Source organism: Dendrobium catenatum, unplaced genomic scaffold (assembly GCF_001605985.2).
Source record: "Dendrobium catenatum unplaced genomic scaffold, ASM160598v2 fragScaff_scaffold_1344, whole genome shotgun sequence".
Classification (NCBI taxonomy): Eukaryota; Viridiplantae; Streptophyta; class Magnoliopsida; order Asparagales; family Orchidaceae; genus Dendrobium; species Dendrobium catenatum.
The window spans coordinates 120,976-141,835 of record NW_021319806.1 but is presented as its reverse complement, the minus strand read 5'-3'; the positions used below and the strand labels follow the sequence as shown (position 1 = coordinate 141,835).

At 36.1% G+C, this 20,860-nt stretch overlaps 1 protein-coding gene and 1 long non-coding RNA gene across 2 annotated transcripts; both read right to left on the bottom strand.

Annotated features, from left to right (window-relative positions):
- Window positions 1–366: 366 nt before the first annotated feature.
- On the bottom strand, window positions 367–4,454 carry LOC110097746 (cytochrome b561 and DOMON domain-containing protein At5g47530). The gene is made up of 3 exons (XM_020824295.2): window positions 3,608–4,454; window positions 2,539–2,793; window positions 367–1,039 (listed from the first exon to the last, which is right to left on the bottom strand). Exons 1-3 carry the CDS (start codon window positions 4,202–4,204, stop codon window positions 710–712), a joined length of 1,182 nt encoding a protein of 393 aa, XP_020679954.1. The 5' UTR covers window positions 4,205–4,454; the 3' UTR covers window positions 367–709.
- A 4,492-nt stretch (window positions 4,455–8,946) lies between these two features.
- On the bottom strand, window positions 8,947–9,709 carry LOC110097753. The gene is made up of 3 exons (XR_002303239.2): window positions 9,575–9,709; window positions 9,268–9,306; window positions 8,947–9,192 (listed from the first exon to the last, which is right to left on the bottom strand). It is a non-coding gene; the product is annotated as an uncharacterized LOC110097753 (long non-coding RNA).
- Between the last annotated feature and the right edge of the window lie 11,151 nt (window positions 9,710–20,860).

Here is a 20,860-nt window from a genome sequence, read left to right as displayed (position 1 = left end):
TTTCATTTGAGACGGCTTTCTTACTGCTTCTTAAAATAGCTTTGTAATACAAAAAATTTTTAAACTGAAAAATTTTGTACTAGAAAGCTATTTTAGAAAGCAAAAAGAAAACTATTCCAAACAAATCATAAATCAGAACTACAAAAATCAACAAATAACTGGCTTTTTACACAGCAATAAAAATCTAAGCTATATCAAAATTGATAGAATCAAATCTATTGCAACACCAATAGTTAAATATTTAAGAAAAAGACAATTTCTCTCAAAATCTATTTATCATAATTACAAATTACGAAAACACCCCCAAGAAATATACATTCAATAGGTTCCACCAAACAAAATTGAAAAGAATGAAAATCTAAAATATTATGGCTCAAATCTATATTTCGCATTCCAAAGGGATAGATTAAGGTGAATTTTTCTTTATTACAAACAACACCAGAAATGCCCTTACAAGACAAACTAAAAAGAGACAAAAAAACAACAGATAAATATGCAATAGCAACACAATATGAAGGGTAAAAGAGGCACTATACAGAAGATCCATGTCTCCAACTAGCAAGAACAAACAAGCTAAAGCTGATGCCTCAACCCTTAAACAAAATTACAACTCTGTTAAGTACAAAAGATTATTAAAAAGAAAGCCAAATAAAAAATAATCATGAAAAAACAATGAAATTATAACTACTATACAAAGAAGAGATCAGAACTAAGCTTCCTGATGCTGTCTGCTATCATGACCAGTCTTTCCATTCACTCCATTTCCACCCTGTTGAAACTTTTCAGAACTCTCAGATTTCTTTCTATTCAGAACAATAGCCCAAGTTACAGCTTCAAGAATCACTGAAATGCCTCCAAGAGCTGAGATGATTGCAATGTAAGCATGTTTCCATTTGTTCTCAGGTTCTAAGATATCAAATCCTTTGAAAATATTGATCACACTGAGGATTATGACACTGTAGCCAGTGAGATGGTGGTAGATGTTCCAGTAAAGGCGATGCTTGTGGTTTTTGTTGGGTCTCATAAGCAATGCAAACACCTAACATCATTGAAGTTCTTTACATAAGAAAGCAATGCATATCTATGCTTATATAAACATAGAAGATCAGTTCTATGTTGATGTAAGTAACACTATAAGAAGACAGATTGTAAGAAGTTTTGAACAGAAAATTTGAAAATATGGAAAGTAAAAGAAAATAAGAATTGATGGCATAATTACTTCATAAATCAAGTTATATAATCACATGCATATCTTTCCAATTCTTCTTCATTTCCTTCCTGATATATCATCAAAAAATAATATTGATCGGGCAAGAATCTAAAGAGAGATTTGAATAAAAAAACTTTTGAAATTAATTCCAAGACCATCCAAACTCCCATTTCATCAAATTTATAGTCAAAATGAACATCTCGAATAGACGAACCCAACGAAACCAAATTCAATCCAATATGAGCACAAATAGGTCCAAATCAAGGGTCTGAAACACATTTAGAAGTTTCAAAGCATAAATTGGATGACTAAATGACTTCCTTCCATCGCCGGATTTTCGTCCGATCTCCATTCATCATTAGATTTCAACCCGACAATTGACTTGTGTAATCTGATCGTCCTCAATTTTAAGGACAACCCAGTCACTTGTAATCTATTCAAACACTAAACCCTAACACCATAAGTAGACAGATTGTAAGAAGTTTTGAACAGCAAATTTGGAAATATGGAGAGTAAAAGAAAATAAGAATTGATGGCATAATTATTTCATAAATCAAGTTTTATATAATCACATGCATATCTTTCTAACTCTTCTTCATTTCCTTCCTGCTATAATTTCTCTAAACGAAGTATGGATACAACTAAAAGGTGAAAATTTGTAAGTTTCCTGACTTTGCAGCAAAGATGAATACTACTAAATAACCTAGTTTTTGTCCCATGAAGAAAACTTAGCCACTGGTCAATATTCATGGCAAGATCATTTGTAGGGTTTGGAGAGGATGAAAAGCCTCTCAAAAGTATCAAATAGTATTTCGCTTATTTCATAATGGGAGTTTTAAAAATTGTATTATATTTTTTAACCAACCCTAATTTTCTCTTTAAAAATAGGAAAGTGTCATCTTATACATTTGTATAAGTTTAAATAATTAAATAATAATGAAATATGTAATGTAAACAACCTAATGTTCGCATCAATTGGGTGAATATATGTAATTTTTTGTGTTTTTATTTTTTATTTATTTATTTTTTGTGCTCAATGATTGAATTAAGTTTCACCAATTTTCCAACAAACATAAGCTTTAACTTATGGCCCAAAATAAACTTCATATTTGAAAATTTCCATTTTGAGACAAATTTGCTTTAAAAGCATAGGCAAGCAAAATCAAAGCTAGAAATGGAATAAAAACAGCATAGAAGATAAACAAATTAGTGAAAGGGTGGATTTTACTTAATAAAATTGCCACATTTCTTAGAGCTTTTTAACTTTTGAAACACTGATTCAAGATAATTTGAAGCCTTAAAACACTAAATTTGCAGAAGTTTTGTACCTGAAGGGTAGCTAAGCAGAAGAGAGCAATCCCAATGTTTCGGTGGGTTTGGTATGTAATTCCTTTAGAATCACTCCCAAGTTTAAGGCCAATTCCCCATCCAGCAACCCCAACAACATAAGCCGAGATCTGGCAAGCAACATGAAGGTAGAACCATGCTGGATCTGCAGACTTGAACACCCTCAAGTACCTCGCCATGATAGCTCCAATAGGCATCAAAATGCCCCAACTCACTGCATTCAGGACTCCATGCCTCTGCAATATATATCAATTTCAATCATGCCACATAGAACATTTTCGTCTCTCAAACGATCTTGGTTAGAAAATATTAGAAATGATCTTTCTTTATTAGATTTAAATGAGAAATTGACTTTTAACAGGACATAATGCCGAAAAAGGATTCATGCAACCAACCCCACTTAGTGGGACAAAAGCTTGATGTTATTGTTGCTGTTGTTGATCGTTAACAACAACAACATCAAGCCTTTGTCCCACTACTTGATTGTTGATCGTTTGAGAGATGTCAATTATCGGAAGCAAATTGCAGAAAAGAAATAAATGGTTGACTGTTAGATTAAGCAAGGAGGTAAATAACTTGGAAAACAAGAAAAGTTCATTGAAAAAAAGAAAATTGTGGGAAAAGAAAAAATCAAGGTTGAACGAAGGACCAAGAAATGGAAGTTAATCTCCAGTTATAAAAATTGCAGATTGCTTGGAAAGTTAAAATATCCAGCAATCATGGAAATCCAATTACAGAATCAAATCATTGAGTTTCCATGGACCATGGTCAGCAAATAACTCATGTTCTTCAGGTGAAGCCTGGAATTCAGATAGACAAAATCTAAAGAGTAAAAGAGTCAAGGAAAAGATTCAACAAAACAGAAAGATTGGATAAACCACACTGAAGATCAGTAAGGAAAAATTTTTGAATTTCTTAAAAATTATAAATGAATACTACAGCTGAATAATGGAAATCCAATAAATGAATCAAATAAACCAAACTCGGAACTAGAAAAATCCAAAGATTTTCATACTTCATAATAAAAATCAGCAACTAACCACCACTTACATTCTTGAGATGAAGCCTGGAATTCCCAGCAGCCGTAAACTGCCCAGAAAGTAAATCCAGCTCTCCCGTCGATAAAACATTGGGGCCACTCGTCCGGTGCCCATTAGGAAACCCATTCGTAAACAAATTTGACTCCTGCCACACATGATTAACCCTCGTATTATTCCCCGGCAACTCAATCGTCGCATAAATCACCATCATCCCATTCAAAAACTCCGATTCCATGCTATAAACCTTATAGCTAAGGCTTATATTCCTCACCATAGGGCGAGTGTTGGCTAAAGGGTAAGAAATGGTGGTCATGGAGCCGGTGGAGTCGAGAAAGGCGAAGATTGCTTGGGCACCGATCATGCCAGAGCCGGTTGGGTTGAGAGCCCACGCAATCCACCCGTCGGCAGATTGCGGAGCGCGGTAGGCGATGTCGACGGTAGAGTTAGAGGGATGGTAGGTCCAGTGGAGAGTGCTCGACAGCTCGGGAAGGGAGTTGCAGAGACTAAAGATTCGATTTTGGGAAAAGGTGTTGAGAGTGCAGCTCGGTTGAGGGGTGGAAAAGGGGAAGAAGGAGAGGAGGATGAACAGGAGGAGGATTGTGGACATTTCTGAGTGAAAAGGTGGGATTTTTTTGGTTGGGTTGAAGCAGAGGAGGAGCTTTGGATTGCGGAGAGGTGAAAGTTGGATCGAAGAGAGTTAGGGCTTGAGGAATTTGGAGGATTTGGGATGGGAAAAGAGAAGCAGATTTTGATTTATTAAAAGAGAGGGGAAGTGGGTGGAGTAGTTGTTGGGCTTGGGCGGGATTGAAAGTGGAAGCTTATGTCTTACCTTTCACTTGGCACCTGGCCGCCATTCACCTTCATTAAAAATTCTATTTTTATTATTTTTATGATATGTAGACTTATAAAATTAAATAAATAGACACCATTTTCTTAATTATATCTCCTTTTTTATATACAATATATTTTATTATCAAAGAAATAGATAAATAATTTTAATTATAATTAATTATCTAATAAATTGATATGTTTAGATAAAAAGAAGAAAAAAATCTAATATAAAAATATTAAAATTGATGCTTTTTTTAAAATTAATCACATAATAATATATTTTTTTAAATTAAATTACATTTCCAATGAAAATAACGACTATATAAGACTCTAATAAGATAATCAATAAAATGTTTGAATTTGTAGCTCATTGATTTAAAAAAAAAATTAAGAATCCTAATAAAATAAATTCGAGCATTTACCCGATCAAAAAAAAAAAAAGAATAAACATGTAATAAATGGCTCTAATGAGATAATAAATAAGACCTCATCATATCTATATAAAAAAATAAATTTTATTTTACTATATTTAATACTAAAAAGAATAAATTATGTTAGTTAGTCAGTTGCTAGTGATGAGGTGATAATCTCCATTTTAAATTAAATTAAGAGTATTCTTATTTTAAAAAATAAATTTCATGAGATGGGAATTTTATGGGTATTTTTATTTTAAAACTATATTTGAATATTTATTTTAAAAATTTAAATATTTAGGGATGAAAATAACTAAAATATTAATTTTCTTTCTTTTAATAATTAATCTGTGAAATTCCAACTTTTTGTGAAATTAGATGCAATTTAAAAAAATTGTGTGTTCATTTGTAATATTTTAATATACCTTATCAAGCTTTTCATGGAGTAAATAAGAGTAAATGTTAGGGTTTAAATTGTAATTAAAAAAATCGTTTATGAAAGAGACTATTCCGTTCATCAGTATCTTGAGACTTGAGTTAACCTAATAAATTGTTAAATTCATTTGACCGTTAACGCGTTAGCAAAGTATACAAATTAACCCAACTTTTTTAATAAATTGCACAATACATACAAATTTGAATGACTGTTTCTTTCCTATTTGTGAATATTTATAAGAGAATATCTATCTTTATTACAAATTGGACGTTTAAATTATAAATTTCCGTACGTATAATTATAGCTTTCAATTTTTGAGCTCTTCCAAGATATTATATATTGATTAGTTAATCTTTAAAATTGCACCCAATTAATTTCATTAATTCAATATTTTAAAATGTATACGATAAAATTTGGTCATCACCTACCCTCCTGGTTGAAAAAAATATTTTGTACGATCACCGGATGGTCCAAAGGTGAATCAGAATGTGTCACATCACCTGATACACATTAGTACACAGCACCGATACACAATAAAAAAAATAACGTGGCACGTCCTGATTCGTCTCTAAACTATGACCGTGTATAATTTCTCATCCTCCTAATGAGCATTATATATATATAGAAAGTTCTCATGCCTTTCATTCAAAATGAATTTTATAATTTTAAATTAATTTTGAGTAGTAAAATATAAATTTTCACCAAAAAAAAAAACATTGGATATTCTAATACATTTTATATTAAGATGTGATTACTTTTATGATAGTTTAATTATATTATCTAATAATTTAATTATTTTATCTGACAGTTTAGTTATATTAAGAGGTAATAAATGATCAATCGAAATAAAATATATTTGTTATTAAGAGCACTTTAATATTAAATATATTAGGATATTTAGATATAATTTTTTCTATGAATATTAATTAATTTAACATAGCTCATAATTTAGGAGTAATAAGATCATGAGATCAATCTAAATTAAATTTTATTTATGCAAATTAATAATCAATTTGATTTTGGATTGGACCCAATCGATTGTCGTTGAGCCGATAAAAGAAAAATTACCAATACTGGTTTATTTAATTTTTAATAAAATCAAATCATATTTAAATGAATGTTTATTGTTTAATGTGATTTGGGGAAAGAAATAGCCCAACTTTTTTTAATATTTTTTTCATAAGCCAATTTTAAGCTAGAGAGAGAGAGAGGGTGGAATTAGCAAGCAAGATAGAATTTTATACAATTATAAGGCACAGCTAATGTCTATCAACCCCTACACAAATTTACCATTGAAGTATTGAACTCTTCTAATTTGAATATTTCAAATTTGTCCAATTCTTTTGCCTTATTTCCATCATTAATTATTAGTCATGTTCTTAATGATAAATTTGATTTGCTTAATAAAACAAGTCTTTATCCCACCATAATTACTTAACATAATTATTAATTTTATGTTACTGTAATCATTTATTTAATTAATTACAATGGTTTAAAGTTCAATATTTAAATTAGTCTGAAGAAATATATTTTATCATACAAATTAATTTTACGAGTTTTCGGGCTTGAAATTAAGCCAAAACAATCGGAGCAACAGAATTAGTTAGACAAACAACTAAAAATAGGGAAGCAAATGAGTCAAGTTAATCTCGGGTTAGCTATAACCCGAGCTAAGCTTGTCTACCTTATGGTAGGCTTGAACTTGAGCTCATGTATTAAGTTCAAGCTAGGCTCGTTAATTTAATTGAAGGCATGAAGGAAGTTGCAACAAGAGCTTGTTATAAAACATGAGAAAGGCTCTATTGGTGCTCAAAGGAAGGAACAATTATTACGTCCTCTGACCGAACGTAGAGTTACGTTCGGCCGCCAATAACATGTCGCCACGTGCTCTTACTCTTTACCGCGTGGCCCGACGAATTGACCCGGACCGGAACCTAGAATGCTATGTTCGCGTATTGCGAGGTATTACTCGGTATTTCTAGGTATTGCTTGGCAATAACGAAAAATACCACTCTGTAAAGATATATACCGAGTAATACCGAGCAAAACCGAGTTGTACCGAGTTTTTCTAGACTCGGTATTACTCGGTATTTGCTCGTAATTGCTCAGTATTTGCTCGATATTGGTTATTGCCGAGCAAAATCAACCAATACCTAGCAATACCGAGCAATACCTAGCAAAATCGAGAAATACCGAGTAATCCTGAGTCCGTTCCGGGTCGGGTTGTCGGTGCGCGAGGTAAATAGTGAGAACGCGTGGCGAGATTCTACTGGCGGCCGAACGTAGAGCTACGTCCTGTCACCAGACCAAATAAAAGTTCCAAAGGAAGGGCATCAACAGAGGCAGAATTCTTTATTATATAATTATTTAGATAATGTCTCCCTCAAATATATTTTTTGATCTTTATTACAATAATTTTTAAGCAATTGCTCCCCCTAAAAGTTTTAAAATACGGCGATCTTTAGGCAATTGCTACCAACAAATAATAAAGAGAATTCACTATGAATATAGACATATTATTTTGGCTAATATAAAGTAAATAATTTTCTTTTAGAAATGAACAAGAAGTCGTCAAAATAACTATAATACTTGAAATTAATATTAAGATGATATTGTTCTATTAATTTATTAGTATTTAAATAATAAAATAATTGAAAAACATAATCAAACTAGGATGCACCTATACAAACAAAGTTCGATACGTACATGAAATGCATCTATTATTAGAAGAAATACAGGACACAAACACATATTTAACACATCATTATAATTTTTTTATTTTTTTTCTTAAAAACAAATTATAAATTTCTTATAATTGTCATATTGTAATATTCTAATAAATCTAGTAATAAAAAAAAAACTATTATAGTTGTAATGGATAACCAAACTATTTAAATCTTAAACTTGGAGAGATTAAACTAATTAGGGGTGTCAATAATTGGAGAAATTATTGTGTAAGGAATCCGACTGCATTCGGAGATGAATCCGGATGCGCCACATCACCGGATGCACTGGGCCCCGGTGACGTGGCATTCCCGGATTCCGCACACAATAATTTCTCTAATATTTGACACGACCCGAAAACCTGACTTTTATTCGACCCGAAAATTCCAGATTATGATCAACCTGTTTGTGAAACAAGTTGGGTTCGAGTTCAACAAACTGACCCATTTCAAAAATCAGGTCGGGTTCGAGTTGATCCAAAAACCCGAAAATGACCCAGATAGACATGTGCTACCCGTTGCGCGTCTGCCCGCCTGACAGCGCAGCATCTGCCCACGTAACTGTGTCGCGTCGTGTCTGCCTGTAGTGTCGTCGTCAATGCGAGTCCCGGTATGCCACATTGGCCTTGCCTTCCGCCATCGACGCGATCCCCGATGTACCATGCTAGCCTCGCCTGTCACCGTCGACCAAGCCACGCGTCATGCGATCCCCGTTGTTCTGCCGTCCAGCACGTCTGGGTTTACAAAACTGTCGAGTCGAGTCAACCCGATTACTTAACGGGCCGGGTCCGAGTTCATATTTTTGACCCGTTTGCAAAACTAGTTCGGGTCAACCCGTTTAAACTAGAGTCAATTTCGGATTCGGGTCGAACCCGACCCGAAATGCGATTTTGACACCCCTAAACTAAATTCAACTAAAAATTACAATAAGAAATAACTAAAAATTAAAATAAGAAATAGCATTGAATAAATTTTTATAACATATTTATATTTTATATTCCATCATTATTATAAATATTACATCATCTGCAATAGTAAAACCCTGTTAACGGTGTTAAATAAAAATGGTTAACGAGGAAGAAAGGAAGGTTCAGAAGTAAATACTTGTTAATGCAGCAGGGTTAGAAACATTCACCAGTTAGGCTATCAAATCTACAAATGAACGGTCCGTCACTCGCAACTCAAGTGTAACCTGTCAAATGATGCGAAACCACAAAAATAAATCAAACTTACCTCTACTTTTACATAACAGACAAATGAACATTACCTCCTTAAAGGCTTCACTGTAAGAAACATCTTTAAAACCCTGCATAGTCCATACACAGAGAACCATCAGATATGCATAATGGTCTATAGATGGAGAAATTATTCTGTGTGGATGCTGGACGCAACTCTTCGCCCGGATGCCATGGTACCAAGCGACAATACCAATAGGTACAGAACCGTGGTACCAGGCAACGGTACAGTAAAAGGGTGATGTGGCGCATTTTGATTGGTCTCCAGATGACGTTCGGCGTCCGCGCAGAATAATTTTTCCTATATAGATGTGGCTCATGAGAGAGAGATAGAGAGACCAGCTTATGGAAGAGCTTAAGTGAAGCAATGTTTGATTCGCCAATTTTAGCTCGGAAGGTCTGAATTTTATATTTGTTAACAGCAAATGCCATCATCATCAACGCAGAATCTTCACCGAGTCCTTTGCCACGGCTGTCCCAAAGAGAGAATGTTAGAAACTCGAATACGCTAAACCTAAATATATATACTCAAACATGCATTATCAAAAGCAGACTTTGATCTTTAAATCCCAAGCTCCCTTGTGTGATCTAGTGATTTACATAAATTGCATTATTTTAATTGCTTTAGAATATTAGAGCACAAGAATAAAACAATATAATTGTATACTGTATAGCTTTCTTGTGTAGCCGCCTATATGGTTTTCTTTAGGCTTTATATATACATGTGTCTGTACCAAGTGAAAGACAGTAATCAAATAATATTTTCTCTCTCTGTTCTTCCTGTCACTTCTTTCTCTGTTCTTGGAGCCTCGTCCATCCTTGGAGGAACATAGCTTTCTACATGGTATCAGAGCAGGCTTGAAGATCCATGAGCCTGTTGACCTCATTTTTGTATGAGGTCACTAGGGACCCATCCAGACTCCAGATCAATCCTGACCCTACATCAATCTAGACTCTAGATCCTAGGATCTATCTTGACCTTAGGATTCTTTCATATCAATCTAAAACCTAGGATTCTCCTAGATCCAGACCTTAGGATCTATTCTAGATCCTAGGATCCTTCTAGATTCCAGGCCCTAGGATCTACTCTAGACCCTAGGATTCTTCCAGACAAATTTCAGACCTTAGGATCTACTCTAGACCCTAGGATTCTTCCAGACAAATTTCAGACCTTAGGATCTACCTGATAATTACCCGCTTTGGCGTTCGCAGCTACTTAAGATCTGTCGTGCGAACGGCTTCGAATCTTTTCTTGATCCCTAACATCCCATTCCCGACAAATTTACCCATCGCGCAGATGGCACTACTGCTCCCAATCCTTGCTATACCCAATGGATTCTTAATGATCAAAACCTAGCGGCTACCATATGCTCAATGATTTCTGCCTCCATTTTTCCCTACATTCTAACTCTTGAATCTACCTCTGCCATTTGGACAACCCTTCAAACCCGGTTTAAATCTACAAACCGTTCCAAGGTTATTCAACTTAAAAAGGAACTTCACCATATTTCGCTCAAGAATATGACTATGCTTCAATATCTAAATGAAGTCAAATCCCTTGTCGATCAAATCGCTACTGCTCCTTGTCGATCAAATCGCTGCTGCCGGAGCTCAAATCGACTCGGAGGATATCATACTCTATATCCTCAATGGCCTTCCCAATCAGTATCAATCTTTCAAAACCTCCATACGAATCATGACACAACCTCTCAGTCTTGATCAGCTGTACTCCTTACTCATCAGTGAGGAAATTCATATTGCCGCTGATGAGGCTCGACTCACTCGGGCCGATAGTTCCAACACGGCGTTGTTCTCAAATCGTGACCGTGGCCGCAAAGGCAAAGAAAGATCCTCCGGTCCCAGCAGTTCAACCAGAGATTCCTTACCTAATACTCCTACTATCTGCCAAATCTGCGTTGTTCATAGTCTATATACTCAATGGAGTTGTTCTTCCTGTCACTTCTTTCTCTGTTCTTGGAGCCCCGTCCATCCTTGCAGGAACATGACTTTCTAAATAGAATACGCTAATCCTAAATTGTTTAGCTTAAACTAGTGTTGGTATTTATGAGCCTGAAATTTCCAATCAACCACCTCTCATAGATTTAATTTAAATTCTTAATTTTGAGTACGCAAAATAATATCAAAATAAAAACTACCGCACACAGACATTACAAAGTCCATGTTGCTGAAGCAACGCTATAGGAAATACAGCCGTGAAGCCACTGAAATTGCAATGAGAAGCAACCAAGATAGACAGTAGGTCACAACAACAGTAAGTGATAATCGCAATGAGAGGCTAGTTTGATGTTGGCAAATGAGAATAACTAGGCATTAGAAAAGGTACTTAGCCATGCAGATAGGCCAAACATGTAGAAAGGTAAAAAATGCATTAAGATTAAAAAATATGAGAATGCCAATCAAGCAAGAAGACCAAGTGAAAATTCAACCATTCACAATTTGATTTGGCAAGGGAGAGGATGGTCGAGTGTAACAAATTGGACAAGATGTCTAATAAGGTTGATTTGGCAAGGGAGAGGATGGTCGATTGTGAACAAAATGATGACTCTGATTGCAAAATAGAGATAACCTAAGGATAAAATGAGTGGAGGGGAATGAAGAGGAATTGCATTTGCAGATACCACAAATTTTTATTCACCAAATTACGAGGAAACTTCTAAAAGGTGGCACCTCCATAATTCAATCCGATTAAAATAATTATCTTACACAAAATTCTTCCTCCCCATGATAAGCATTCTAAAGCAAACTATAATTTGGAATGTCGTATTCACATTTGAGGCAAATCGTAAGGTTCTTGTCAATGGTTGGAAGAAATAAGACCAATATGGATCGTGAAAGTCTAGGTTAGTTGGGGACGAGTTGACCTAATTTGACCAACAATTCAAGAAATTTAGGCATGCATGAACTTCATTAGACTTTTGAAGTACGGCATGTAAACGGTCGAGCCAATGCACATGTTCAAACATTGATTCAATCAAACCAAGCCAAATCAGAAACTAATCCAACTTTATGGAGTTGCTTCCAAATCCAAGCTCCATATTAAAAACATTGTTTGACCATACAAGGTCATGTTATAAACCCAGCAAATATCACATTAACAATTTTGTTATGCTCTTAAAGATTAATTAGAATGTTCATTTAATGATTTTTTATTGAGATAACAACATCTTTTTAAGTAATTAGAATTCTAATGAAACTTAAATAATTGCTCGAGAGTTTGAGCTCAATATTCCTAAAAATACATAACCTTCAAGTAAAACTGAAAAATTTACTCCGAAATTTCATTAAAACCCGAAAACTACCAAATCTATTCAAAATTGAAAAAATAAATTGGCTTTAAATTGAAAACACGTCTCAACCAAATTGAAACATTGAAAGTGAAAAGTATGCTATTTTAATTATCACTCTTAAAGAAAATCTTTAAAAAGTTAATTCCATCATATAAATATGGAGTAGTTACTTAATAGTGATTGGATTCCCCATCAAACATCCCCTCCAACTCAATATCATAAGGTCGAGTTAATCATATATCTACTATATTTCTAGTCACTTTATCAGGATACTGAAGGACCAACCTAAGGATATGATGATTTGTACTCTAACTTATGATTTGATCTGTTTGATGTATGAGTTTTGTCCTCCAAAGGTGATCATTTTGATCAATCAACCATACTAGGATATGCCCTGGCTAACTAGATCCCTATAGCTGTGACCTATTGGGTCATATTAGGAAATGCCCTAACTGATACAGTCCACTAATCGTTATATCTTTGATCTGTTGGATCATATTAGGATATGCCCTAACCAACCAAATCATTTTACTTGTGACCTATTGGACATATTAGGATATTCCCTATCCAATAGGATTCTTTATTCGCATTTTTCTGTTCAATCCATTCTAATATATGCCCTAGCTAATTAAATAACTTTAAGTTGCGACTTATCGGGCCATATTAGGATATGCCCTAGCAAGTAGGATCTTCTACTCCATATAACTTTGATATGTTTGACTATACTAAGATATATACCAACAGACTAGATTCTTGCTTATATATATCATATATTCATCACTTTATGAAGCTCTTGATGAGGACATCTACATGAGTTCTAGCGAGAGGAGACATGCATGATCTACAGCCATGATCTACTTTTGATGTATTTTGTTTTATGAGTATATTGTATTTCTTTCCATGTATGCCCTTACTTAAGGGCCTCGTCATGTGTTAGCCTTAGGGGCAATTTGGTCTTTGTATTTCTCTTTATTCCTTTGGCTATTTAAGGCCTTCTCCTTTTCATGAGAGGTTAATGAATAGATATTTGAATGAAAATTGTGTTTTGTTTCTACTTCTTCTTGCATGAGAGCTAGAGAAGGGAGAGAGCTCAAGGGGAGCAAATTGCAAGGCCCACCAGTCGTTGGAAGAGTCCGCGACTCGTGGTTAAGTTCTTTTTATCTTATTTGTGCTTTCTTCATCCACATCCAACACCCAATTTTCACTCCGCTTATTCGAAATCCGAGTCCCAACTTCATCCCGCAATAAATCCAAGGGAGCCAACCCGCCGGCCTTCCTCTTGGTCGCCGGCCACCTTCCGGCACCACCTCCTCCACAACCCCAACCGCCGGCCACCTTCCCCATTCCCCACTTAATCAAATTTTGAAAATTCAAAATTGATTGAGTTCCAAAATTTCCTAATTTGTCAAAGCCAAATTAGGAAAGTTTTCAAATTCAAAACAATTTGAAATTCAAATTGAAAAGGATCTCATAATCTAGCTTCCTAATGCATACGTGCTAATTTGGAAGGCTCATAAATTGCTCCCACACCTCCTCTCCCTCTCTTGAAACCGCCGGCCCCATGAGGGTTTCTCCCCTCTTTGAATGCTTCAATAATTCTCCAGTTAAAGCATTTATGGCCACCCATTTGAATTCAAATTTCAAAATAAAATTTCCCCTAATTTCATACAAAACCTGAAATTAATTTCAGGTTATGAAATAAAACCCTTTTCCTCCTTCATGAAACCGCCGGCCCCTCTCATGGCTCCCCCCCATTAACTCCCCCCATTCAAGGCATTAATGCCTATGACTTGAAATTCAAAATTCAAGTCTTTTCCCTCCCAATTTAATCAAAAACTGAAATTAAAATGGTGAGCTTTTGATTCAAATCTTCCCCCACCCCTTTAATTCCTCCAAATCACTACTCCTAAGCTAAAAATTAATTCAAACACTTCCCCTCCTTGCTGCCGAAATTCCCGCAGCTGTTGGCTGATTTTTCCTTCCCAAATCCTTCAAAGCTCCAGGGAAAACTGCTGCCCAAACATCTCAATTTGCTTTTGCCGAAATTCCTGCAGCAGCCTACCGACGTCCAGCCATCCCCGGGAGCGACAATTGCTGTCCATTATCTCAGGGACAGCCCTTCTTCCTAGTCTAGAAGTTTCCCTGGAGCTCAAATAGCGTGCCTAAAATTTTTCCCTGTTGACCACAGAGCAAACTAGGCGTGCTGTCCAACCGTCCAGAACCTAGTCCTAGCTGCTGTCTGAGGAAGATCTACTGTCGTCCAGCCGCCCGAAGAGGGCTTTCCCTTGTTGTTGAGTAGTCCTAGAAGTTTGAAGGCAGCCGCTTTCATCCAGCCATTCGTCATAGCTTCATAACCTCCTTTTTTTGGGTAAACTCTTCACTCACTCTCTATCTTCTAAGTTAATTCTACTCGTTTGTTATAATTTTGATTCACAATGCACATGTGTTATCGCCTCCGGCCTAAACCTAGTATTTGAATGAGTGGTGAGAGAGGCCCTTTATGAATACTAATCTTTTGTTAGCATTGGAATTTCTCGTTGAAACCATCATGTATGTAAAGTAAGACTTCTAGTTGACTATTTAATGATCTTCAACCTCTCCGCATGGGTTAGACGTCAAGCTATTTTATCACCTTATTCATTTTTATTTGTCGTTTATCATCAAGAGAAAGCTTATAATTATTGTGCTCTAAAATTTAAGCGTGCAAACTTCCTTTAATTTAATTCAATCCATGCTTGTACGTCACATCATCTTGGTTTATTCAGAGCATGGCTAAGCATGCTTTACTTGTGCTAGATGCATTCCTAGGTCTAGTTTCTCCATTGTGGTTTGAATTTTGCATGCATAACATCATCTAGATAGTTTTATTTACTGTTTTGCCTTGGCTGTCCAGTAATTTCTTTGTCCAACACAAGCATTGTTCCCTGTTTAAGTGCTGCCTTCAAACCTACATTGTTACTAATTGCTTAGGACAATTACACCCTTGAGTATAGCTGCTGTCCACACTGTTTCAGCTGCTGTTAAGCATCCGTTAGTGAACCTAAAGTCCTTGTTTAGGTGCTGTCCACTCCCTCGGACCCTTCCAAACACCTAGACAACTTCAACAACGGCTGAACATTGCTGTCCAGAAAATTTCTGCAACATTTAGAGAGCTTTAGGTGACCCCAACCTAGTGTTTAGGTGCTGTCCACACCCTAAAAGTCATCCTAAATACATAGGAAACTTCCCCAACTGCTGTAGGTTGCTGTCCACTATATTCCTGCACCTATTAGCATCCGTTTGGAAGAGTTCTAGGTAGTATTCACTTGTTGTCCATGTTCCAGAGTCCAACCTACTTGCCTAGATCACTTAAATCAGTCCTGTAGCTGGCTGTCCTGAGTTCTTCCTGCACCATACAACCACTCGTAATGGTGTTTTCTCCTGGGAAAGTGTTGTCCCTTACACCCATTCTTCATTAAGAATCACATAACACTTTTCAATGGACCCGATAAGACTCCAAAAGAGTTTAGATGACATCGTTAACCTAGAGGGCAATATGACTAGAATTATGACGGAGAAACCCGTTGACTATCCCCACTCTAAATACAGGCCCCACTCAACTTATCACCAGAGACCTGAGCCTGGGCCTCCACGACCTCACTTAGAGTCACCATATCATCTGCCAATCTTTGATGGTTCCTCGGATACTTACCACTTTAGGGAATGGGCTAAACAACTAGATGACTATTTTGAATCATGTCATATCCCTGAGTCCCACCAGGTTAGCATCGCTAAGTCTCACCTTAAAGGTCGAGCTCTTCAATTTTAGGCAAGATTGGAAGATCATAAAGAGTCTCGCGGTGAGTACACTACTTGGAAAGACATGAGGCGGGATCTTAATTTAAAATACCGACCCTCTACTAGTGACCGTCATCTAGAGCATCACCCTACCTCTTTCGTTGGGACAACCCGTAGACCTTACTGTGGTCAAAACCACCCACCCATTAGTAACATCCGGTTTGCTGCCCCACCCTATAGGTCTTCACCTAACCTTGATGGCCGATCCTCTACTGGGTCTTCTGTTGGATCAATCTCTTATGACTCCCCACTTAGACCTACTTCTAACCATCCCCGTCAACCTTTAGCCTCCCCAGTCCTTGACCCTGCAAGTGTACTTTTGATAAAGAAATGCATTAACAAGAAAACACCCTCTGAACCTAAAACTGAGTGCATCCATTTCGTAGATGCTAATGATATTAAGAATAACGAATAATTCTTTGAGGATGAAACTAAAGAGATTGAATCAAACTCCCTAAATGACTTAAACCCTGAGCTAGGAAAGCAAGAACCTTTAAATATCGACACCTTAACCCACCCCGATCCTAGTCTCCTCGAGGATAAGCCTTTGGACAAAGTATGCCTGGATGATAGTAATGTGATCTCGAAAGGAGCCAATCAAACTTCGAACACTTTGAATTTAAATTTGGAAGATCCTGATTTAGTTGTAACACCTACTGAGATGACTCCGGATAATTCTAATAATTTTGATTTAATTTTGGATAGTTCTGATTTAGTCTTGGATAATTCTAATTTAATTCTAGATAATTCTGATAGCGACTTAGATAATCTCGAGTTGGAAGTAAGTCAATCGAATTTATCACCTGGTTTAAGTGAAATGGAACCCATGGATCTTAGGGTTGCAACCAAACTTGAGTCTCTTTCGGAAGACAGTACCTTGAGTCTGAAAGTTTTTTAGCCTGATTTGAGCAATGAGCCCCCTCTTGTTTCATTAGAGTCTAACTTTAGAGTTGCTCAATTAGATATATATTTGGCCGAGTGTGTCATTCTTGATTCATACATTTTGCCCGTTATAGCCTCGTACTACCAGGATAAGGACCACTTCTATCCTAGTTGGATGAATTTATTAAGTGACGCTACCACCACTAGGAGACTGCTGTCGACCCTAACTGAAACCACCTATAGAAGTGTCCTGGTAGCTAAGAGTGTTTTCATTCCTCCCCCTACCCCAGTTCCCTTAGACCGAACACTTTAGAACCACTCTTTTGTGACTTGTCCACTTTTTCTAGCTATGTTCGTGTGAGTTAGTATGTGTTGTGTGTTTTGTAGTCTGTTGTCTTCCAAAGTTTTCCTTGTTTAAAAGTTATGTGTGAATCCATATTTCATTCATCTTGCAGTCTCTTGCATCACCTCATGTTCATCTTATTGAGTCTTGAATTTTGGACATATGAATTCGCATATCACATGCCGCATTTACATTACATCTGCATCACTTTCTTAAGAAAATTGCACGCTTAACTGAAGAGAGCAATAATAAGTATAACTTTCATGCTGATTCTGAACAACAATTTAAATCTATTGAGGTTGGTAACTTAGTAATGATGCGGATTCGTCCGTAAATCACATGCTAGAAGTGCGGGAACATTTAGAATAGTCAATAAAATCTATAACAACGCTTGCGTGGTGGATCTGCTTGCAGAGTTCAACATAGAGAGAGAGAGAGAGAGAGAGATAATTTTAGTTGAGGTTTAAAATGTTATTATATTGTCAAGATAGGGATTATCATTGCATTCAATTAAAAATCTTCTAAATTGTGAGACATGACTAATATGTGTAATCTTAAATTTTATGTGCATTTGAAAATTTAATAGTTTAGTTATAGAAAGATGTTAAACATTAAATTATTGGATTTTCAATATTAAACAGTATTATGCAATTGAATAAAAGCAAAGATGAATTAGATTATTATATCAATCTTAAGATGAACATTCTATGCATTCAATTATATGTGTCGTATTATTGAAGTCAAAACAAGGAGTAAGGTAAGCCATCGAATTATCTAGATTTGAGGTGAGTACTCATTGATGAGAACATCGATCCAAGGTTCAAACATGTGTATCGCCGGAAGCATCGCAGATCGATGGCCACGATTCAGAGCTTTTATTTCTAGTTGTTTATGCATTTTATTTTTATGTTTTCCTATTGTACCCTTATGTTGAATTGAGTCATGTTGGGGCCCTGAGGACAATTTAGTCTTTATTTCTTCTTGTATGCTTGAGACCTATATATATGGGTCTTTTCTCTTGTAATAGCTAATGAATTCTTTCCATGTATGCCCTTAAAGGCCTCGTCATGTGTTAGCCTTAGGGGCAATTTGGTCTTTGTATTTCTCTTTATTCCTTTGGCTATTTAAGGCCTTCTCCTCTTCATGAGAGGTTAATGAATGGATGTTTGAATGAAAATTGTGTTTTGTTTCTACTTCTTCTTGCATGAGAGCTAGAGAAGGGAGAGAGCTTAAGGGGAGCAAATTGCAAGGCCCGCCAGTCGTTGGAAGAGTCCGCAACTCGTGGTTAAGTTCTTTTTATCTTATTTGTGCTTTCTTCATCCACATCCAACACCCAATGTTCACTCCGCTTATTTGAAATCCGAGCCCCAACTTCATCCCGCAGTAAATCCAAGGGAGCCAACCCGCCGGCCTTCCTCTTGGCTGCCGGCTTCCTTCCGGCACCACCTCCTCCACAACCCCAACCGCCAGCCACCTTCCGCATTCCCCACTTAATCAAATTTTGAAAATTCAAAATTGATTGAGTTCCAAAATTTCCTAATTTGTCAAAGCCAAATTAGGAAAGTTTTCAAATTCAAAACAATTTGAAATTCAAATTGAAAAGGATCTCATAATCTAGCTTCCTAATTCCCTGTGATCCCTCCCCCTTCCCCCTCTCTCCATGCCGCCGGCCTTACTAGGCCCTCTCTCTCTCTCTCTCCATTTAATGCTCACTTAAGGCATTAATTCCAAGCCAATTTAAAATCAAATATCAAATCAAATTCCCGCCAAATTTCATTCAAATCCTGAAATTAATTTCATGTTTTGAAACAACACCCCTCCCCCTCTCTTGAGAACCCGCCGGCCTCCCCCTCTTAATGGCACCATTATTTGTTATTAATTCCCCTTTAACTCCCCTCAAATTTGAATTAATTTCAATTTGGATTTCCCTCTAAATCCACTAAAATCTGAAATTAATTTCAGATTTTGGGATTAAACCTATTGCCATTGGATCTCTCTTGGAAACCTCCGGCTCCTCTTCCTCCTGCTCCCACCGCCCCCTCATCTTGCTTCTCCTTGTGATCTGTAAAGTCAAAGAAGAAGAAGACTATGCCGCCCCTCTCCGCGTAAATGACGCATGGCAGATCCTGAGCTTGATAGCGGATTCGTGTACGACATCTACGGCGACATTCACATCACCCGTTCGCAGTTCTTCGACGTTGGATTTAGATTTGACGACACTATTGAGGACTATCTAAATCGCATCTTGCCTACTCTCGTGGACGTCATAGACGACCAATTTCAAACCAATTTCAAGACTACGATTGGATCCTCCAAGGCCATCCATCCCCGCCATCTCCGCCACCGCCGATCTTTTCGTGGATCAAGGCCATTGGTGTTGCTACCGTCCTCGTGGCATCGTTGGGTGTGCTAAAGACCTTTTTCCGCTAAGCCTAGTGTAGTTGATTGATCCATCCCCAAGGTGAAATATCTCTTTATTAAGTTGCGGATTGTTGATTAATAGCTTTTGATATTGCTACTATCTTTGGTTACCTAGGAGTTTTGGCTAATCTACATGTACTTCCTTGCCTAAGCTAGTTGAAAACTAAGATTCTTTGATGAAATTGCTTGTTATTTCGATAAGTTATTAATTGGTAATTCATTGTCAACTATTCTTAAAATTTCTTAAATGAGCTCCTGCGCATGTTGGTTTCACATCACTCATATTCCTATTCTTACAATAATAACGTTGCTTCATCTTATATGATTTTATTAACTGAATTGATATTTGTTTAGTTAATGATTATTGTAAAATTTCAGTATTATTTAGCTTTTCTATTTCAATGAATGGTCATATCAAAATTTTTGTGACAGTTAGCATAAAACTTCATCATATGCATTATAAAAAATTTTTGAATGATATATGAATGAAATAACTAGATAATAAATATACATGTTGATTGATAGAGTATCTTTATGTTATTGACTAAAGAAACAATGTATCCATGCATGTCAAATAAAAAAAATGATTATGAAAAAGACAGTAGCTTAATGGATACTATTTAGACAATGCCTCCTACGACGGTTATATTATTTACAAAAATGATGAAGTCATCATGATCATTATTAAAATAAATTTAGAATAAGAAATATTTTATATTTTATAATGAGCATGCATATTATTCAAAACACCTTATATTACTATAATATAAAAACATGAAGTGCCCAGTGAGTTGAGTTTTAAAAAAAATGAAGTGCCCCAGTGAGTTGAGTTAT